At 43.4% G+C, this 22,725-nt stretch overlaps 1 protein-coding gene across 1 annotated transcript in view; it reads right to left on the reverse strand.

Annotated features, from left to right (window-relative positions):
- The window catches only part of LOC140732848 (trafficking protein particle complex subunit 3-like), a 65,311-nt gene extending 50,832 nt beyond the window's left edge, over positions 1–14,479 (reverse strand). The window contains exons 1-2 of the mRNA XM_073055478.1: positions 14,311–14,479; positions 4,545–4,592 (exon numbers count right to left, since the gene is read on the reverse strand). Coding sequence (XP_072911579.1) covers positions 4,545–4,592; positions 14,311–14,352 — 90 coding nt within the window. The 5' untranslated portion in view covers positions 14,353–14,479. The remainder of the gene's footprint in view (positions 1–4,544; positions 4,593–14,310) is intronic.
- Positions 14,480–22,725: the final 8,246 nt, after the last annotated feature.

A 22,725-nucleotide genomic window follows, 5' to 3' on the forward strand; every position in this document is an offset into this window, starting at 1 on the left:
GGACCACAGATTACAACATGAAATAGAAATGGCGAGTCAAAAGGGAAATCTTATGGTAGTCATGGAAGATTTTAACATGCAGGTCGATTGGGAAAAGCAGGTTGGTAATGGATCTCAAGAGAGTGAGTTTGTTAAATGCCTAAGAGATGGCTTTTTAGAGCTGTTAGTCATTGAGCCTACTAGGAGATCTATACTCAATGGAATTCAGAAGGATGAGGGAGGATCTCATTGAAACATTTCGAATGTTGAAAGGCCTAGACAGAGTAGATGTGGAAAGGATGCTTCCCATGGTGGGAAAGTCTCGGACAAGAGGGCACAGCCTCAGGATAGAAGGGCTCCCTTTCAAAACAGAGATGCAGAGAAATTACTTTCATCAAAGGTTGGTGAACTTGTGGAATTTGTTCCCACATTCAGCTGTGGAGGCCAGATTGTTGGGTGTACTTAAGGCAGAGATTGATAGGTTCTTGATTGGACATGGCATCAAAGGTTATGGGGAGAAGGCCAGGAACTGGGGTTGAGGAGGAGAGAGAAAAGGATCAGCCATGATTGAATGATGGAACAGACTTAATAGGCCAGATGGCTTAATTCTGCTCCTATGTCTTATGGTCTGATGGTCACTTATGTGAGGATGTTATTTGTGGACTTCAGTTCTGCATTTAACACAGTCATCCCCCATAAACTGGTCAGCAAACTGAACACTCTTGGCCTTGGTTCCTCCCTGTGCTCATGGGTCATGGACTTTCTCACAGACTGACCACAGCAAGTCAGAGTTAGTAAGCACACCTCCACCACCCTCATCTCAAACACAGGCACCCCGCAGGGCTGTGTGCTGAGCCCTATGCTCTACACACTCTTCACACATGACTGCATCCCCATCTACACCTCCAAGATGAAACAGCCTACATGCTCGAAGTGGATCATCTGACGGATTGGCGTAAGGACAACGACCTGGTCCTTAACACTTCTAAAACAAAAGAGATGATCATTGACTTCAGGAGATTAAAGGACAGAGTAAACACCCCACTCCATATACATGGGGAGGTAGTGGAAAGTGTGGAAAACCTAAAGTTCCTTGGAGTTAAGTTGTCAAAACAGCTGACATGGACCACTAACACCTTGCTGCTTGTAAAAAACAAAGACTCCTTTTCCTCAGAAAGTTGAAACAGGCCAAACTCCCACAAAAGCTGTTGCTTAACTTCTACAGAAGCACAACTGAAACCATCCTGACCAACAGTACCACAGAATCGCGTGGCCCAGCGAATTGTCAGGATGGAGTTCCCAGGACTGGACATCATCTATTCCAGCAGACTCAGGGGGAAAGCAATCAGCATAACCAAAGACACCACACACCCTGGCCACTCCCTGTTTGACCCGCTGCCGTCCAGCAGAAGGTTCAGGACACTAAAAGCCAGAACAAATAGACTGAGGAACAGTTTCTACCCCAGAGCTGTGGCCTCCGTCACACCACTCCCACAGAACAATGACTGAAACTGTGAGCACACACAAGGACTCAAATACTTGCACTAACGGCACTTTGTGCATTACTGTGATATTCTGGTGCTGCTGCAGCAACTTATTTTCTGTTACTTATCTATTTAATACTGTTTTTCTATTACCGTCTTGTTTTTATCTACCACTTTGTTTAATTGCCTGAGAGGAAGCCAAACAGAGTTTCATTGTATCTGTGTATAATGACAATAAAGATCATTCACTCATTTATTCATTCAATTGTTATGGATGAGGTTATGGAGTACTTGGTGTCACAGGACAAGATAGGACAAAGTCAGCTTAGTTTCCTTCAGAGAAAATCCTGCCTGGCGAACCTGTTGGAATTCTTTGAGGAGATTACAAGTAGGATAGATAAAGGGTATGCAGTGGATGTTGTATATTGGACTTTCAGAAGGCCTTTAACAAGTTACCTCACATAAGGCTGCTTACCAGTACCTTACCATGGTATTACAGGAAAGGTACTGGAATGGTTAGAGCACTGGCTGATTGGTAGGAGGCAGTGAGTAGGAATAAAAGGATCCTTTTCTAGTTGGCTGCCAGTGACTAGTGGTGTTCCACAGGGGTCAGTGTTGGGACCACTTCTTTTAATGCTGTATATGATTTAGATGATGGAATAGATGGCTTTGTTGCCAAGTTTGCAGATGATACAAAGATTGGTGGAGGGGCAGGTAGTGTTGGGGAAACAGGTAGGCTGCAGAACGACTTTGACAGATTTGGAGAATGGGCAAGAAAGTGGCAAATGAAATACAATATTGGAAAATGCATGGTCATGCACATTGGTAGAGAAATAAATGAGGAGAAAGTCCATTTGAAGTTAATAACTCACCTCCTTCTACCTCAGGCCACAAACTTACCAATCAGCCCTGATGAGTTATTAACTTCAAACTTTCTGCGTAATCACTCAGAGAGATGACCTGCATGTGCATGTAACAAGAGCTGTATAACTCATCTCCTTCTACCTTAGGCCACTAATCTATCAATCACCTCTGCTGTGGACACTTTCTGGAGGTCCAAGATCCGTATGCTCCATGACCGCTGGACTAAGTGTGAAAATGTAGGAGGGAACTATGTTGAAAAATAAATGTGCTTGGTTTTCTAAAATTGACTCCTTCTACCTTAGGCCATGAACTTATCAATCACCCCTCGTTAAACTCCCTCTCTGTTTTCTGCAGGGATCACTGCCGCCTCAATTCCCTTGACCATTCGTCCCTCCCCAATAATCTCCCTCCTGGCGCTCATCCCCGCAAGCGGCCAAAGTGGTACACCTGCCTATTCCATTCCTCCCTTTCCTCCATTCAGGGCCCTAAACAGCCCTTCCAGATTGAGGCAACACTTCATCTGTGAATCTGCTGGTGTCATCGATTGTGTCCAGTGCTCCCGATGCAGCCTCCTCCAGATTGGTGAGACCCATCATAAACTGGGGGATCACCACATCGAGCAGCTCCTCACCATTCACATGTGGAACTTCCCAATGGCCATTTCCCATTTCAACAGGTCGGTCCGTGTCTCGTCTTGTGGCAAGATAAGGCCAACCTCAGGGTGGAGGAGCAACACCTTATATCCTGTGTAGCCTCCAAACTGATGGCATGATTATCAGTTTCTCCTTACAGTAAACAAATTCCCTACCTCCTTCCTGTAATCCCACTCTGACCTTTTACCTCTTCACATCTGCCTATTACTTTACCCCGGGTCCCCCCTCCCACCCTTTATCCTATTGTCCACTCTCCTCTCCTATCAGATTCTTTCTTCTCCAGTCCTTGACCTCTCCCACCCACTTAGAAACATAGAAAACCTACAACACAAAACAGATCCTTTGGCCCACAAAGTTGTGCTGAACGTGCCCTTACCTTAGAAATTACTGGGCTTACCCATAGCCCTCTATTTTTCTAAGCTCCATGTACCTATCCAAAAGTCTCTTAAAAGACCCTATCGTATCTGCCTCCACCACCATTGCTGGCAGCCCATTCCATGCACTCACCACTCTCTGAGTAAAAAACTTACCCTGGCATCTCCTCTGTACCTACTCCCAAGCACCTTAAACCTATGTCCTCTTTTGTCAATGCCTCTCATCATCTTATATATCTCTATCAGGTCACTTTTCATCCTCCGTCACTGATGCACCATCAATAACTCTCGGAGACGTGAGGCGAGATATAGGCTTTTATTGGCTGGAAGAAAGAACAAGCAGCAATTGACCACCACAATGCATCCTGGAGACTGAGGCCGGGGCGGTGTCCCCAATTGCCTTTATACCGGGATCCGTGGGAGAAGCCACGGTCAGTGGGAGGAGCCACAGGAGCAGTCAGCAGGGGAGCGTGTCCAGACAGGTATATGTAGTTCACCACAGTCACTCCAAGGAGAAAAGGCCAAGTTCACTCAACCTGTTCTCATAAGGCATGCTCCCCAATCCAGGCAACATCCTTGTAAATCTCCTCTGCACCCTTCCTATGGCTTCCACATCCTTCCTGTAGTGAGGTGACCAGAATTGAGCACAGTTCTCCACATGGGGTCTGACCAGGGTCCTATATAGCTGCAACATTACTGCTCAGCTCCAATTCCACCATTAATGAAGGCCAATACACAGTATGCCTTCTTAACCACAGAGTCAACCTGCGCAGCTACTTTGAGTGTCCTATGGACCTGGACCTGGACCTCAAGATCCCTCTGATCCTCCACACTGCCAAGAGTTTTACCATTAATACTCTATTCTGCCATCATATTTGACCTATCAAAATGAACCACTTCACACTTATCTGGGTTGAACTCCATCTGCCACTTCTCAGCCCAGTTATGCATCCTATCTTGGCTTCATCTATCACCTTCTAGCTACTCTACTTCCCCTCCAGCCACCTTTTTATTCTGGTGTTTCCCCCCACCTTCTTTCTTATTCTTGAAGAAGGGTCTCAGCCTGAAATGTCAGCTGTTTACCCATTTCCATAGATGTTACCTGACCTGCTGAGTTCCTCTAGTGTTTTGTGCAGGTTTAAATTATTGAGGTAAAGGTAAGAATTGTAACCAATGAAGATTTCACTTACCATGTGACGTGCTGAAGCTGTAGATGACGAAGATGGCAAATGCAAATCCTGAAAGGACAGAGCACGTAAGAGAACAGATCGTAAATGACAATCCAGCTCATGTTTTAGCACCTTAAATAGTATCAGTGATCTCTTAATGTGCTCAGTCAAAACACAAGAAAAATATGCAACTAGTTCAAAAAGATTGCAAGCTAGAAACTTAAAAGTTCAAAGTAATTTTATTATCAAAGTATGTATATGTTGTTATATATTACCTTGAGATTCATTTTCTTGCAGGCATTCACAGAAGGAAACAAAAAATATAGAATTAATGAAAAACTACAAATATTATCTGCTCGGTTTACTAACGCGTGTTTCAATGATTTTTATGAAGCTGAAGCTAGCTTTATGATTAATAATGTGAATAGTTTCAATTTTTATATTAGCGTCGATTTGTAAACTAATTACCAAAAGCACAATAACCTACATTTTAACAGTTATTGGTGACCAGAAAATTGTTCTTCTATCTTTGAATAGCTATACAGCTGTGCCACAAGTTTGCCTAATGCTGATTGCAAAAGGCTGAAAATGATGGAGATCCTAATAGCAAAATTCACAGATCAATGTTTGACAAGTTTTCTTCTTCTGGTGAACAAATCCCTCCCCACCCTTCCTCTATAATCAACTCTGACCTTTCACTTTTTCTCACCTGCCTATTACTACCGCCCCGCACACCCCCACTCCTGGGTCCACACCTCCTTCCCTTACTCCTATATTCCCTTCTCCTTTCATAAGAATATAAGACCATAAGATATAGGAGCAGAAGTAGGCCATTCAGCCCATCGAGTCTACTCTGCCATTCAATCATGGGCTGATCCAATTCTTCCAGTCATCCCCTCTCCCCTGCTTTCACCCCATACCCTTTGATCCCTGGCTAATCAAGAACCTATCTATCTCTGCCTTAAATACACCCAATTGACTTGGCCTCCACAGCCGCTCATGGCAACAAATTCCACAGATTTACCTCCCCCTGACTAAAGTAATTTCTCCGCATCTCCGTTCTAAATGGACGTCCTTCAACCCCGAAGTCGCGCCCTCTTGTCCTAGACTCCCCTACCATGGGAAATAACTTTGCCATATCTAATCTGTTCAGGCCTTTTAACATTCAGAATGTTTCTATGAGATGCCCCCCCCCCCCCCACCGTTCTCCTGAACTCCAGGGAATACAGCCCAAACACTGCCAGAATTCCTCATACGGTAACCCTTTCATTGCTGGAATCATTCTCTGAACCCTCTCCAAAATTCTGGTGTTTCCCCCCACCTTCTTTCTTAGTTTTGAAGAAGGGTCTCAGCCTGAAATGTCAGCTGTTTACACATTTCCATAGATGTTGCCTGACCTGCTGAGTTCCTCTAGTGTTTTGTGCATGTTTAAATTATTGATCTAAAGGTAAGAATTCTAAAATTTAGCCACAAATCCATTAATTCCATAGTCCAAATAATTTACATACATTGTAAAAAGCAGTGGTCCCAACACCAACCCCTGTGGAACTCCACTAGTAACTGGCAACTAGCCAGAATAGGATCCCTTTATTCCCATTCTCTGTTTTCTGCTGATCAGCCAATGCCCCACTATGCTAGTAACTTCCCTATAATTCCATGGGCTCCTATCTGGCACATTGTCAAAGGCTTTCTGAAAAGCCAAGTACACCACATCTACTGCATTTCCTTTGTCAACCTTGATTGTAATTTCCTCAAAAAGTAGCAGTACGCAGGATTTTCCTTTCAGGAAACCATGCTGGCTTTGGCCCATGTTGTCCTGTGCCTTCAGGTACTCCGTAGTCTCATTCCTAACAATCGATTCCAACAACTTCCCAACCACTGATGTCAGGCTAACAGGTCTACAGTTTCCTTTCTGCTGCCTCCCACCCATCTTAACTAGTGGAGTAACATTTGCAATTTTCCAGTCACCTAGGACATATGGCCAAATAGCCTTTCCTAACAGATTCTTTCCCCTCCAGCACTTCACCTTCTCCACCCACCTGGCTTCATCTATCACCTTCCAGCTAGCCTCCTTCCCCTCCCCAACCATTTTATTCAGGCATCTTCCCCCTTCCTTCTCAGTCCTGAAGAAGGGTCTTGGACTGAGACGTCGACGGTTTACTCTTTTCCATAGATGTTGCCTGACCTGCTGAGTTCCTCCAGCATTTTGCTGTGTTGCTTTGGTTTACTGTGTGTTATTTAAAGGAAAGCCCCACAGAGGCAAAGTGGTTAGTGTGATTCTATTACAGTTCGAGGCATTCCCAAGTTCGGAGTTCTATTCTGCCGCTGTTTGTAAGGAATTTGAACGTTCTCCCTGTGAATGTGTGAGATTCCTCCGGATGCTCTGGTTTCCTCCCACAGTCCAAAGGCGTGCTAGTTAAATAGAGGGGTCGTTGGACAGTACAGCTCGTTGGGCTGGAAGGGCCTGTTCCGCAATGTATCTCTAAATAAATGAGTAAACAAACAAACAAAACAAGTAAATAAATAAAACGGTATGTGTTTCAGGCATTGTGCATTCAGGTACTATCTGCAGCAAGCATTTTAAAATATTCTGCTTACAGTCATGGTAACAGGCCCTTCCAGACCAATGGGCCCTGTGCCACCCAGTTACAACCATATGACCAACTAACCTACTAACTGGTACGTTCTTGGACTGTGGGAGGAAACCAGAGCACCTGGAGGAAACCCACACGTTCAAGAGGGGAATGTACAAACTCCTTGGAGAAATTGAACCTGCGTTGCTGACGCTGTAATGGTGTTACACTAAACGCTACGCTGTAGATGATTGATCTTCTGGATGTAAAATCAATGCAAGGAATTATGTTCATGGATGGAATTGAGTATAGGTATTGTATAGTCAAAGGGATTTGTCTTGAATTGTAAATTTGGAGTGGACTTTTGGGGAATTGCAGGTGAGCTCCCCAAGAATTTCCTTTTCTATATCTCACCCTAATGAATTCTGTTTTTTGAAAATTAAGGCTGAGAAGATGGGAGTTTATTGAAGTCTTCAGGCATCATGATAAATATAGCCTTATTCTGAAGTGATTTTCAATGAGATAGGATAGGATAGGATTCCAGACTGATTGATGCACTGGACAGCAAATTTCTTCAAGCATATTGCTTCTTCAGAAATATTTTCTGGTTATGATAGACTGCTTGAAGCTGAACAGAAATGTGTATAAGATGATGAGAGGAATTGATCATGTGGATAGTCAGAGGCCGAAATCGTTGCCAGAAGAGGACACAGGTTTAAGGTGCTGGGGAATGGGTACAGAGGAGATGTCAGGGGTAAGCTTTTTACTCAGAGGGTGGTGAGTGCGTGGAATGGGCTGTCAGCAACGGTGGTGGAGGCGGTTACGATAGGGTCTTTTAAGAGACTTTTAGATAGATACATGGAGCTTGGTAAAATAGAGGGCTATAGGTAAGCCGAGTAATTTCTAAGGTAGGGAGATGTTCGGCACAATTTTGTGGGCCGAAGGGCCTGTATTGTGCAGTAGGATTTCTATGTTTCTATAAACATAATTTCAGACTACTTGTATCACGTAGGAATTTAGAGAAACCAGAAATGAACTTTTATTGAATTATAATGTGTTTAATTGCATTATATGTGCTGACTCTTTGCAATAGTTCAACTAAGCTAAACACGTTTTGTTGATGATTTTCATTTGTACTCCATGTCTGAGCCTTCTTGCTGAAGTGTCCAACAATAATCAGCCAGCATTGATGGATTCCATTTGCCCTGATACTGTTTCTCCATGACCGCAATGTCCTGGTGAAACCTTTCATCGTGCTTGTCACTGACAGCACCAAGATTTGCAGGGAAGAAGTCCAAATGGGAATGCAGAAAATGGATCTTTAGTCACATGTTGCATTTCATGGTTTTGTATGCTTGAAGCATGAACGCAGTTTGGTGCTCTGTAGATGCCAAGAAAATTTTCAACAACATCCTTGAATGCCTTCCAAGTGATTTTCTCCGGTCCCACTGGAAGTTCTTCGAATTGCTTGTCATTGACCTGCTTGATTTGTGGGCCAACAAAAATGCCTTCCTTAGTCTTGGCATCAGTTACTTTGGGAAATATCTGTCTCAAATATCAAAATACTTCAGGGAAATTTTTGTGCCTGGTGATGGCAGATTAAATCCTTGCAGTCTTGAACCCAGTAATGCAGTCTTTGCCCTTGACAAACCCAAGTCTCTGACTAGCTCATTTAACTCAGATTGAGTTACCAGATGAGGCTCAGTCAACCTAAAAGGTTCAAAATCTGTATCAGTATCAGAGTTGTTTTCCATTCCTGGCTCGTGCATTCACGGCATCTTCATCTATGTCCTCTAGGCTCCATGTCTCTGGTGGCTTCTGTACAGGAAGAGTATCGTCATGCAGCAAGGGTCTGAAGGCGGAAGGGATATTGGGGTATTCAATGAATTTCTTGGTTTCAGCAGAGAAACCAGACACACTGGTCAGACAGAAGTAGCAGTCTGTCACATGATCCTTCTGCTCTCACCATATCATCGAGATAGCAAACAGCATTGACGTCTGAGTCCCTCTGAGCCAAGATCTAAGATTGACAGTGCATGGTGTGCAATGCATGCGAGGAGCCCAGACTTTGTTTTGGTCACCAATTTTACACCCAAAGTAGAGCTCACAGGCTTTCTCAATGAGAGGAGTCATGTTCCATCTGTGAAATTTCAGAGCGTACTTGTCACAAATACAATGAAGGATCACGGCTGTTGTGACATTGGCAAGACATCTTGATACCATAGATACTCCTGAAAATGCAGTGTCTTTATTGGAATGAGTACACACAATATGTTCTGCACATTGGGTATGTGCATCAATGTGATTTCAAACGGATATACGTGTAAATGCGATGCATGGAACGGTGTGTGCATGATGCTTTTACAGCCTTTCTAAAACCTGTCCTTCCATGCAGGTTCCGTCCTGCTTCAGCACGCCTGGACAAGATGGAAAAGTTCTCCGCCTACGTTGTGGGCAACGTTTTAATTGACTTGAACTATGAACTGAGATAGCAAATATAGGCAATTTTTAAAAAAATGGTGTATGATGGGTAAATGTCACGGTGATTTTCACCATCAGCAGCCCAAAATCCGTAAGGTGCACCCAAAAGTGTTCAGGAAGCAAGATCTTTGTTGTCCAGTGTAATGAAAGGTTAATGTATACTTAGCTGTAACCTAATCACTTGCGATTTCACTGTTCGAAAAGTAATGTAATGGAACAGGTCATACATCTGTTGTAAAAGCTACTCAATAGTGCTTCTAGTAAAATCAATGAAACAGAAATCTAATACATTCTATAAAAGTGGCTTTTGCCAGGTTAAAGACACAGAGTCATGGAGCATTACAGCACAGAAAAAAGGCCCTTTAGCCCATCTAGTCCAAGCCAAACTATTAATCTGCCTCGTCCTATTAATCTGCACCCTGACCATAGCCCTCCATACCCCTCCCATCTGCGTATGTATCCAAACTTCTCTTAAATGCTGAAATCAAACCCGTATCTACCACTTTTGCTAGCAGCTTGTTCCACACACACACAGCGCCCTCTCAGCGAAGATATTCTCCGAAAATATTTCACCTTTCACCATTAACCCATGACCTCTCGTTCTAGTCCCGCCCAACTTCAGTGGAAAAAGCCTGCTTGCATTTAGTCCTATCCATTCTCCACAAAATTTTGAATACCTCTATCGAATCTACCCTCAATCTTCTACGTTCCAAGGAATAAAGTCCAAACCTATTCAACCTTTCCTTATTTGGAACAATTTTCTGCAGCCCACAGAAAGTCACTGATGATCACCAGCGCCATCTTGTTTTGAGTGACTCAGGCTCTCCAGTCCGAGTAACATACATATAACAGAGTCGAAAGTTACATAGAACATAGAATAGTACAGCACATTACAGGCCCTTCAGCCCACAATGTTGTGCTGACCCTCAAACCCTGCCTCCCATATAAACCCCCACCTTAAATTCCTCCATATACCTGTCTAGTAGTCTCTTAAACTTCACTAGTGTATCCGCCTCCACCACTGAGTCTGGCAGTGCATTCCACGCACCAACCACTCTCTGAGTGAAAAACCCTTCCTCTAATATCCCCCTTGAACTTCCCACCCCTTACCTTAAAGCCATGTCCTCTTGTACTGAGCAGTGGTGCCCTGGGGAAGAGGTGCTGGCTGTCCACTCTGTCTAGTCCTCTTAATATCTTGTACACCTCTATCATGTCTCCTCTCATCTTCCTTCTCTCCAAAGAGTAAAGCCCTAGCTCCCTTAATCTCTGATCGTAATCCATACTCTCTAAACCAGGCAGCATCCTGGTAAATCTCCTCTGTACCCTTTCCAATGCTTCCACATCCTTCCTGTAGTGAGGCGACCAGAACTGGACACAGTACTCCAAGTGTGGCCTAACTAGAGTTTTATAGAGCTGCATCATTACGTCGCGTCTTTTAAAGTCTATCCCTCGACTTATGAAAGCTAACACACCATAAGCTTTCTTAACTACCCTATCTACCCATGAGGCAACTTTCAGGGATCTGTGGACATGTACCCCCAGATCCCTCTGCTTCTCCATGCTATCAAGTATCCTGCCATTTACTTTGTACTGTGCCTTGGAGTTTGTCCTTCCAAAGTGTACCACCTCACACTTCTCCGGGTTGAATTCCATCTGCCACTTCTCAGCCCACTTCTGCATCCTATCAATGTCTCTCTGCAATCTTCAACAATCCTCTACACTATCTACAACACCACCAACCTTTGTGTCGTCTGCAAACTTGCCAACCCACCCTTCTACCCCCACATCCAGGTCATTAATAAAAATCACGAAAAGTAGAGGTCCCAGAACAGATCCTTGTGGGACACCACTAGTCACAACCCTCCAATCTGAATGTATTCCCTCCACCATGACCCTCTGCCTTCTGCAGGCAAGCCAATTCTGAATCCATCTGGCCAAAATTCCTTGGATCCCATGCCTTCTGACTTTCTGAATAAGCCTACCGTGTGGAACCTTGTCAAATGCCTTACTAAAATCCATGTAGATCACATCCACTGCACTGAAAGTTAAGCCCAAAACAGTCAGAGAATGCATTTACACCCTCAGGAGGAAGCATAAGTGTATGGTATTATTTTTTTTAAAGTAAGGTTATACTTTTTTTTAAGGTAATAAAGTTTTTTTTGAAGTATTTAAGATAAAGTGGACAGGAAAGGTGGTGGTTCAGCACATTGGGACTGCTTTTTTTTTATACTGAGTAGCTCCGGGATGTGGAGGGCATAATTGGTGGGTGGGGAGGGGTTAATTAATTTCACTTAAAACTGCATCATTCACACTCTGTGTATCTGGTGCACTGTGGCCACTTGAAGCTGTAATAATATCATATTTAAAACAGGAACTCCTTGCATCCTCAGAATCAGAAACAAATTGATTGTTACTGGCGCACGTTGTGAAGTGCTATGTGGCAGCAGTACATTGAAACACATCATCGTTTTGTGTCATGCCGTGTGGCGTGGGCAATCATAGTCCCATGACCATGATTGTTCTCGGCAAATTGCAATACTTAAAAAAAATTAAAACTATAAAGTAAAATCAATTAATGAATCAACCCATGAACACTGCCTTTTTACTCACTTCTTGCACAACCTATTTAATATGCATACAAGAAGGGACAGCAGTGCCTCCACTTGCTAAGAAGACTGAGGCGAGCAAGGTTCCTTCCCCCGTTTTACAGGAGCACCGTTGAGAGCACCCTGACAAGTTGCAACTCCACCTGGTATGGGAGCAAAAAAAATGCACTGGAGCATTGGACCTGATGTCCCTATAAAGGACTGTGAGAACAGCTGAAAGGATCATAGGGGTCTCCCTACCATCCACCAGGGACACTTATCAGGAGAGCTGCGTATGCAGGGTCCTTAGTATTATTAAAGGTCGCACCCATCCATCCAGCGTCCCCTTTGACTTTCTACTATCAGGAAGGAGACTACGATGCATAAAAACAAGAATGGTCAGGATGAGAAACAGTTTCTTCCCGCACGCCATTAGGCTTCTGAACTCCCTGCTGCATTGTATTTGAAGTGTCACTAGTTAATCTGTTCTGTACCTGTACTTTAGTTTGTTACTTATGTGATTCATCTGTAGATTTTATCCTTACCTGCAGAAGTTATTGTGTGGTATGCTTTACACCCTGATTTGAAGAAACATGTTCTTTTTTCTATATACATTATATAGTTAAATGACAGTAAACTTGATTTGACTTGACCTGATAATACATCATCACCATCATCCTATCCCATGTCATATGACATGGGTGATCATTGTCTATGACTATAAAATTATAGAATCCTAGAACAATACAGCTCAGAGCCAGGCTATTCATCCCATCTAATCCATGCAGAAAACTTTTAAGCTGCCTATTCCCAATGACCTGCACTGGGACCATAGCCCTCCATAACCCTACCATCAATGTACCTATCCAAACTTCACTTAAACATTGAAATCAAGCTCATATGCACCACTTGTACTGGCAGCTCATTCCACACTCTCACAACCTTCAGAGTGAAGATGTTCCCCTTAAACACTTAACCTTCCACCCTTAACCTATGACCTCTGGTTGTAGGGTGACCATGATTGTTCTTGGCAAATTTTTCTACAGAAGTGACTTGTTATTGCCTTCTTCTGGGCAGTGCCTTTACAAGTGTCTTCAGGCTCCTGTATCACCTCCCTGATGGTGGCAAATGAGAAGAAGGCTTGTCCTGGATGATAGGGGTCCTTAATGCTGGATGCCACCTTATTCTTTTGGATTCTTATTTTTGGTGTGACAAGATGGAATAAAATTCAAATGATAATTATGTGTTTATATCAGATCGCAGTAAAGCACTGAATTGTCTTTGCTTGTTAAGTGCAAAGTATGTTTCAAAGGAAGTCTTTATTCTCAGCTCAAAAAAAGGTAGCAATCTTTAGCTTTCATAATAAAAAATAATGAATAACTAGATTTTGATTAATTTGAGATTCCCTGAGCTATTAAAGTTCAAAGCAAGTCTATTCTCGAAGTACGTATATGTCACCATGTACCACCCAGAAATTCGTTTTCATGCAGGCATTCACAGTAGAACAAAGAAATACAATGGAATCAATGAAAACGACACACAAACAACCAATGTGCAAAAGGAGAAATACTGTGCAAATACAAACATGAAACAAATAATAATAATAAATCATTAAAAGCTGCAATATCCTTTTCCGTTTTTCAAATTAAAATAATATTTCTATATTGGACTCGGTCATCTCTGCAGAAAGCAATGCCTACTGTCTGTCTGAGGCAAATCTACCAAGTATTTCTGTATTTCCTAATATCCATTCTGTGCCATTCTTCCCAGTTGCTTTCAACCCTATGTGCAGTTAATATCAGAAACAGGTTCTAGAAAAATCAATACAACACTCTGCATAGAACAAAAACATTCTTAAGTATAAGGGAACACACTTCAAAGATTTAACAATATTTCTTCATGTATTTTTCATTTAAAATTAGTTGATTTATTTCAGATCTATGGCAATATAATTGTTGACTGTCTATTTTATTTATGCTAGTTGTAAGAATACTTTCTCAATATCTACTATTTGTCTTAACGCTCATGCCCGCTCGGAACAAAATACTAAGATGCTTTTAAAGCTGATTCCTGTATTGAATGCAATATTGCAAGCATTAAACTCTTAAAACAGGCAGTAATCACACGCACTAAGATGACAGATCTTACTATTTTCCGCTTTTCTGATCTTCTACTTGATGGTCGAGACATGGTTTGTTGAAATCTATCCTATCAAAGTCACCGTCCAACAGTTCAGTGTAAGTACATCTGTTCCTGTGTGCAGTTGGGAGACAGGCAGCCTCTTCTGATTTGTTTTCGTATCGAAGGTATCAAGAGCATTGAAGACATGAAAGCACACTGGTGTCACAAATGATGCCAAAATATCAATGAAAGCCAAAGAAACGTCTCCCTCTATAGGCCCAAAGAACCAAAATTAGTTCAATTTTCTGACAGAATCAGTAAGAATTAAAATGAGTAAAAGAAGATCCACAAAATTATAAAACTATAATGTTATATAAGATTTACATCAAAACAGCAGTGTACTGTATTGCTTTGGAAGATAGATTTCACTAAGCTGAACAAAATAAAAGCTTTTGAATATCACACCCGTAATACCATGCTACTGGATGTTTCAGTTCTTCTTCTTCTTACGGCCCGTTATGTCGCTGGCGTTTAAGGCAGCGCTGAAGGTCCTTCATCTCTGTTGATGTTCAGAGCTTCTTCATCATGTCAGAAAATTCTCTGGAACCTGATAGTATTCCGGGTGGAGACTCAGGAATACCGTCGCACTCAGATGTAGAAAGATTCTTCATTGCTCTTTCTGTAAAAATTTTGTTTTACCTGTCAGGTTGTTAGCCCTGAGGCGCACTCCAGAACCTAGAGGACCAGTGGACCACTCTTAGTCTGGCCTCTACCCTATGAACTGTTTGGCATGGGTAACTCTACCAAGAGCTTGACTCCAGTCAGCATAGTTCTCTGGGACATTGAGGTATGCAAGCCTCCAAACCCAACAACAAGGTTGTGGTCCTCTTGGAGCTCATTAGTGTGCAAAATCATCTGACGATCACCAAATTAAAAGGCATTTTTAAGGTAACAACTTTTTAATTATTATCATTGAAATAAATGTCAATTTGAATGCAATAATCCACATTTCAAATCCAAAGTGAATTGTCTGGATGAAAATTGTATGGTAGGGTATCTTAATTTTTTGAGGCATAAATTCACTTTGACAGATGCAAAGAACATTCAATTGTAATAATTTAACCAACTTAAAGAAGGGACTTCTGCTCTTCATCTTCTATAACGTTCTACAACTAACAGATTATTATTTTAGTGAGCCAATAGTGAGGCTGATCTGAACCTCTTTGCCTCAAAATGAATACTAACAAAGCATTTACCTTCCTCACCAAGAATTCGACCTGCAAGCTAACTTTCAGGAAATCCTGCATGATAGGATAGGTATATGAATGGCAGGGTTATGGAGGGCTGTGGTGCTGGTGCAGGTCAATGGGACTGGGAAGGTTAAGTGGTTTGGCACAGACTGGATGGAATGACGGGCCTGTTTCTGTGTTGTAGTGTTCTATGACTCTATGACTATACTACTGCAAGTAACTGGGAGTGATATTGATGCATATAAGACCACAAGACCATGAAACATTGGGCAGAATTAGGCCATTCAGCTCATTGATTCTATTCCATTATTTCATCATGGCTGATGCATTTCCTCTCAACCTCATTCTCTTGCCTTCTCCCCATAACCTTTCATGCCCTAACTAATCAAGCACCTATCAACCTCTTCCTTAAATACACCCAATGATTTGGCCTCCACAGCTGCCCGTGGCAATGAATTCCACAAATTTACCACCCTCTGGCTGAAGAAATGTTCTCAAAGCAAACAAATTGTTCTGAGGTCCGAACAGAAAACTGCTACTTTTATACAGAATTGCCTTATCAGTAATGGATATTGACCATTTGGTAAATTGTATATGTTTGAATTCCTTACTTGCAAGATCAATCACCATTCACAATAGAAATGTTAAAAATCAATCAAACTTTCAAGCTGACGACTGTTGATATTTTGAAGTTAGTAAAGCAATGGCCCCTTGTTGCTGGGTGTATTTCACATCCTTCCATTATTGCTACCTCATCTGCCTCCAGCACCCGACTGTGTAAAGGGAAGCTAGTTTGTACTTAAGTATCTTGTACTTAATATCTTGTACACCTCTATCATGTCTCCTTTCATCCTCCTCCTCTCCGAAGAGTAAAGCCCTAGCTCTCTTAATCTCTGATCATAATCCATACTCTCTAAACCAGGCAGCATCCTGGTAAATCTCCTCTGTACCCTTTCCAATGCTTCCACATCCTTCCTATAGTGAGGCGACCAGAACTGGACATAGTACTCCAAGTGTGGCCTAAGTAGAGTTTTATAGAGCTGCATCATTACATCGCATCTCTTAAAGTCTATCCCTTGACTTATGAAAGCTAACACCCCATAAGCTTTCTTAACTACCCTATCTACCTGTGAGGCAACTTTCAGGTAAATTGCCTGAAATCTGCTCCTCCACACTTCCAAGTATCCTGCCATTTACTTTGTACTTTGCCTTGGAGTTTGTCCTTCCAAAGTGTACCACCTCACACTTCTCCGGGTTGAACTCCATCTTCCACTTCTCAGCCCACGGGGAGAAGGCAGGAGATTGGGGCTGAGAGGTGGAATGGATCAGCCACTTTGAAATGGCAGAGCAGACTCAAGGGGACAAATGGCCTGCCTAATTCTTCTCCTATATCTTATGGTCTTATCGTCTTAAAATTTTGAAGAATAGCCTTAAAGACCAATTAAATGGAATGACCATTTAATGGGAAGAGCAATAAAATGAGTGAGGTCACAAGACTAATATTCAGAATTCTTCCAAAAACAGAAATTGCTCAGAGTATATGATTTATAGCTAATGGATAGTTCCTGAGCAAAATAATTACTTAAAGCACTTTTGCTAAATGTATTTTCTCCATCGTCTTTTTTCCCCCATTAATTCCAACAAAATACTTGGAAAATGCAGTCATATTTCTGAATGCAAAAACTTTAGGTAATAAAACAGAAAAAACTGCAAATATTCACCACATTAGGCAACATATAACTGAGGGAGAAACAAGTAATATTTTAGGTTAGTGATGTCCCATCAGGACTAAGATATGCTGGAAATGGACTTGCAGAAAAAGATAGGTGTGAGGGGGGTGGGTGGGTAAAATTTATGGTAAACAGTCAATGAGGAGGTGAGTGGAGGCAAGGCAGCATTGAGGGTTAAAGCAAACAGAGGCAAGGCAGAGTTGAGGCGAGGCTGAGGCAGAGTCGAGGCCTCAACCGAGAGTGAAGAAAGACCCGAGGTTTGTACGATCTAAGCAGCCGGCCGATTGGGAAAGGTCAGGTAGAGGGCGAAACATGGTGGCAGGTTCCAGGCCCAGAGTGTATCACAGCAACAGGGCCCAGGTCGTAGTGGAAGGAAAAACCCGATGTTTAGGTGATTTAAGGCCGGGTGGCGTGACCAGAGGCGAGGGCCGGGATGGTTCTGACGCTGCTCTGAGACATTTACTTGGCTCTGCACTGAACTGAGGTTGTGGTCTGCTCTGGTTGCTCCACGCTTCATGTTTGTGTATTCACTTTCACTCTGCAAGCTATTTGCTTACATTTATTCTTTGCATGATTTGCTTTTCTCTCTCTCGCTCAGCATATTGCAAGTTTGGTAGTCATCTTGTTTTTTAATGGGTTCTTTTGGGCTTCTTTGCTTTGTGGCTACCTGTGAGGAGACGAATCTCAAGGTTGTATAAAGTATATATATAGAACTTGGTAATAACTATACCTTGAACTTGGTAAGAAAAAAATGTTTGGCCCAAAGCGTTGCAATGTTTTGGTGTGCATCAAGTCAAGGGGAGGAGACGCATGTCAATCACAAAGACAAGAGATTCTGCAGATGCTGGAAATCCAAAGCAACACACACAAAAGTCTGGAGGAACGCAGCAGGACATAAATACATATAAATATCAATTTTTCCTTCTAGTGAAGAAAATTTCCTCCCTCCCCACCCTGCATTCCTCACTCTGACCTTTTATTCTTCTCACCTGCCTATTACTTCACCAAGGTCGCACCCCCTGCCTTTTCTATTGTCCACTCTCCTTTCCTGTCAGCGTCTTTCTTCTCCATCCCTTGAGCATTCCCACCCACATGCTCCACCTACAGCTAGCCCCCTTAAGCCTCCACACACTTTTTAATTCGGGCATCTTTCCCCCACCCCTTCCCTCTCAGTCCTGGAGAAAGGTCTCGGCCCAAAACATCGACTGTTTACTCTTTTCTACAGATGCCTCCTGGCCCTGCTGACTTCCTCGAGGAGAGGAGTTGGAAGTTTTCAGATGGCCCATTCTAAAGTGTCCGCCAGGGGCTTCACCATAGCAACCAAAATGGTGGCTTCACAACAGCAGTAGCTGAAGACACACAAAAACACAGTTTTCACAGGTGCATGGTGGGAGAGGAGACAAAACAATATGGGCAATAATGGACCAAGATTCTGGGCTTATGCGAGGATCCGTAACAAAATGTATTGGTTGGATTGTATGTCCTGATTCTCTGTTATAGTTCTGCATCATTTTATTCTTTGTTGTTGGTTGTTGATGTCTAATTCTGCATTACCACAGGAGTGCTCTAAAATATACTGTAGAGAATTGGATCAATAGGGAGGAGGAGGATCCAAAGCTTTTAGCTGAAGGATGTATGCTCGTATCTTCAGGATGAATGATGTTAAGTAAGTGTTGGTCCCATAGGTTGAATGATATTTGCTGAAATAAATATTTCAACCACAAAGTACTGAAATTTTTTCCTTCAAAGATCGAAAAGTGTTAGTAGCTGTATTAGAATAGACAGTGATAATCTTCATTTGATGAAGGATCCTGGTTCAGAAAGATTAATTGTTTCTTTTTGCTTTGACGGTGCCTGTTTGTGTTTCCATCATTTTGTGCCTTCAGTTCAGTTCTTATGATGTAAATTTGACCTGAAATATTGTGGTTTCTTTTCCTGAACATTTCATGTATTTTCTTTTTAAGTTTTCTCAGATCTCCTACACTTGCATATTATTTTTGCTTTTTGCTCTGTTATTTTCTTCATAAGAAATGCATACATTACTGTTACAGTCTTTGTTGAAAATGCAGGTGCATTAAGCAGAACAGAAATTGTAAAAGTCTGATTGCCTGACATGTCATAGCCAGACTACAAACCCAGTACCCGAGTACCCTCATTACCATCTCGGGTGACTTCAACTATGTTACCATGGCTAGAACACTGCCCAACTTCACACAGTATGTGAGCTGTACAACCAGAGGGGAGAGGACCCTGGACTTGATGTATGCTAGCGTTAAGGATGCATACAGCTCCTCTCCCCTCCCCCCACTGGGAAAGGTCAGATCACAACCTGGTGCATCTCAAACCCTGCTACGTGAAGAGTAAACCTGCAACCTCGAGGACAGTGAGGAAATGGTCGGAGGGAGGCTTATGAGGCACTCCAGGGTTGTTTTGAGGTGACGGACTGGCAGGCCCTCTGTGAGCCACATGGAGAGGACATTGATGGGCTCACAGAGTGCATCACTGGTTACATCAACTTCTGTGTGGACTGCAGTGTTCCGGCAAGAACTGTCCTTTGTTATTCAAATAACAAGCCATGGGTAACAAAGGACATTAAGGACATCCTGAACGCTAAAAAAAGGGCATTTAGAGATGGAAATAGGGAGGAGCTGAGGACAATACAGAGGGACCTGAAAGCCAAGATCAGGGAGGCTAAAGACAGGTATAGGAGGAAGCTTGAGTGGAAACTCCAGCAGAACAACATGAGAGAGGTCTGGAGTGGGATGAGGACCATCACTGGGTTCCGGCAAACTAGCAACAGAGGAGCTGAAGGCAATGTGGACAGGGCCAACGAACTTAACTTGTTCTTCAACAGATTTGACACTGTGGCCCCTGCCCATCCCCCACATGATTCATCTGTTGTCGGCCCCCAACCAACACATACTCCACTCTCCCCTCCTACCCCTCCTCACAGCCCCCCACCCTGCTCTCGTGACTACACCCCTCCCCCACCTGGAACCACCACAGTGGGGTTCACAGCTGAACAGGTGAGAAGACAGCTGAAACGTCTCCACCCAAGCAAGGCTGCAGGCCTGGATGGTGTCAGCCCCAGGGTGATCAAAGCCTGTGCCCCCCCAGCTATGTGGAGTACTTCATCATGTCTTCAACCTGAGCCTGAGTCTCCAGAGGGTTCCTGTGCTGTGGAAGACGTCCTGCCCCGTTCCTGTACTGAAGACGCCGTGCCCCAGTGGCTCCAATGACTACAGACCGGTGGCATTCACCTCCCACATCATGAAGACCCTGGAGAGTCTTGTTCTAGAGCAGCTCCGGCCTATGGTTAGGCCACACTTAGACCCCCTCCAGTTCGCCTATCAGCCCCGACTAGGAGTTGAGGATGCCATCATCTACCTGTGTTTACGCCCACCTGGAAAGCCGGCGAGCACTGTGAGGGTCATGTTTTTTGACTTCTCCACTGCGTTCAACACCATCCACCCTGCTCTGCTAGGTGAGAAGCTGACAGTGATGTAGGTGGATGCTTCCCTGGTGTCATGGATTATTGATTACCTGACTGGCAGACCACAGTACATGCGCTTGCAACAGGGCTACGGTGGGAAACTTTGTCACATGGTGTGAGCAGAATCATCTGAAGCTTAGCGTGAAAAAGACTAAGGAGCTGGTGGTGGACCTGAGGAGGGCCTAGGCATTGGTGACCCCTGTTTCCATCCAAAGGGTCAGTGTGGACATAGTGGAGGATTACAAATACCTGGGGATACGAATTGACAATAAACTGGACTGGTCAAAGAACACTGAGGCTGTCTACAAGAAGGGTCAGAGCTGTCTCTACTTCCTGAGGAGACTGAGGTCCTTTAACAACTGCCAGACGATGCTGAGGATGTTCTACGAGTCTGTGGTGGCCAGTGCTATCCTATTTGCTGTTGTGTGCTGGGGCAGCAGGCTGAGGGTAGCAGACACCAACAGAATCAACAAACTCATTCGTAAGGCCAGTGATGTTGTCGGGGTGGAACTGGACTCTCTGACGGTGGTGTCTGAAAAGAGGATGCTGTCCAAGTTGCATGCCATCTTGGACAATGTCTCCCATCCACTCCATAATGTACTGGTTAGGCACAGGAGTTCATTCAGCCAGAGACTCATTCCACCGAGATGCAACACTGAGCGTCATAGGAAGTCATTCCTGCCTGTGGCCATCAAACTTTACAACTCCTCCCTCGGAGTGTCAGACACCCTGAGCCAATAGGCTGGTCCTGGACTTATTTCCGCTTGGCATAATTTACTTATTATTATTTAATTATTTATGGTTTTATATTGCTATATTTCTACTTTATTCTTAGTTGGTGCAACTGTAATGAAACCCAATTTCCCTCGGGATCAATAAAGTATGTCTGTCTGTCTGTCATTCATGGGTATATTCCAGTGGGTGGAAGAGTGGAGATAAGACTCTATCAAAGGAGGTGTAAGGTGCTCCGTCCCTCCACTAGCCTGCAGGTCACCCTTGGGCAAGATGTAGCACCTGCTTAGCCATACAACCTCCCCTTCAATAAGGGTCACATGAAGCCATGGGAGTAGGAGGTGGATGGTTGTATGAACAGCTGGTGCAGATCACAAGTTATGTTACCACTGACGCCAGGCTGACAATCTCTGTAGGGTATTGATAATGGCTGGCGTCACCTGCCTTGTAAAGACACTGCCCAGAAGAAGGCACGTCTGTCAAGAAATTTGCCAAGAACAATCTAGGCATGGATAGACCATGATCAACCACATCATACAACACGGCACATAATGGTGATGATGCTGAATTACACATACATAACTGTTACATTCCTTGTTGAAAATACAGGCACAACAAGCAAAAATGAAATTGTAAAGGACTGGTTATCTCTCACTTTGTTAATGGTAACCAGCACTTCAGATATCAGTACAGCACTCAGGAACTCTGAGCTGACACTGGTGCAGTACGGAGGGAAGGTCCAGACAATAGAACACTTACTGATGCCTGACATCCTGCCTGCACAGGATAACTAAGCAAAATTAGGTCCAATAGACCCAATTCTACCTTATTGAACAGTAGTGGTCGTCTGATCACTTGAGCCAAGTGTGATGTTCTCCTAAGGGGAGGTTAGGCTGGATTCCCTTAATGGAGAACTTGTACTTCTATGTAAGATTGCTGCTAAGTTTCAGAATTGACTTTAACATTCACAACTACTACCGGCATAAGTAGCTGTAGTGTGATTACTTGAGCCAAGTATGATGTTTTCCTAAGGGTTTCTTAAGGAGGGTTCCATTAATGGAGAAAGCCTGTGCGTGACTTTGTTTAACACGGGAAGGCTGATGCGCAGCCACCCACCATGTGGTCTTTGACAGATCAGGTCGGGGCCCACTGGCATGGAGTGTTAGACAACAGGGGACCCTTCACTGCTGCAGCCTTCCTCCGCCTTCACTGGCATGTGATATGTTATTAATTTCCA

The sequence above is a fragment of the Hemitrygon akajei genome, chromosome 9 (assembly GCF_048418815.1).
Source record: "Hemitrygon akajei chromosome 9, sHemAka1.3, whole genome shotgun sequence".
Classification (NCBI taxonomy): Eukaryota; Metazoa; Chordata; class Chondrichthyes; order Myliobatiformes; family Dasyatidae; genus Hemitrygon; species Hemitrygon akajei.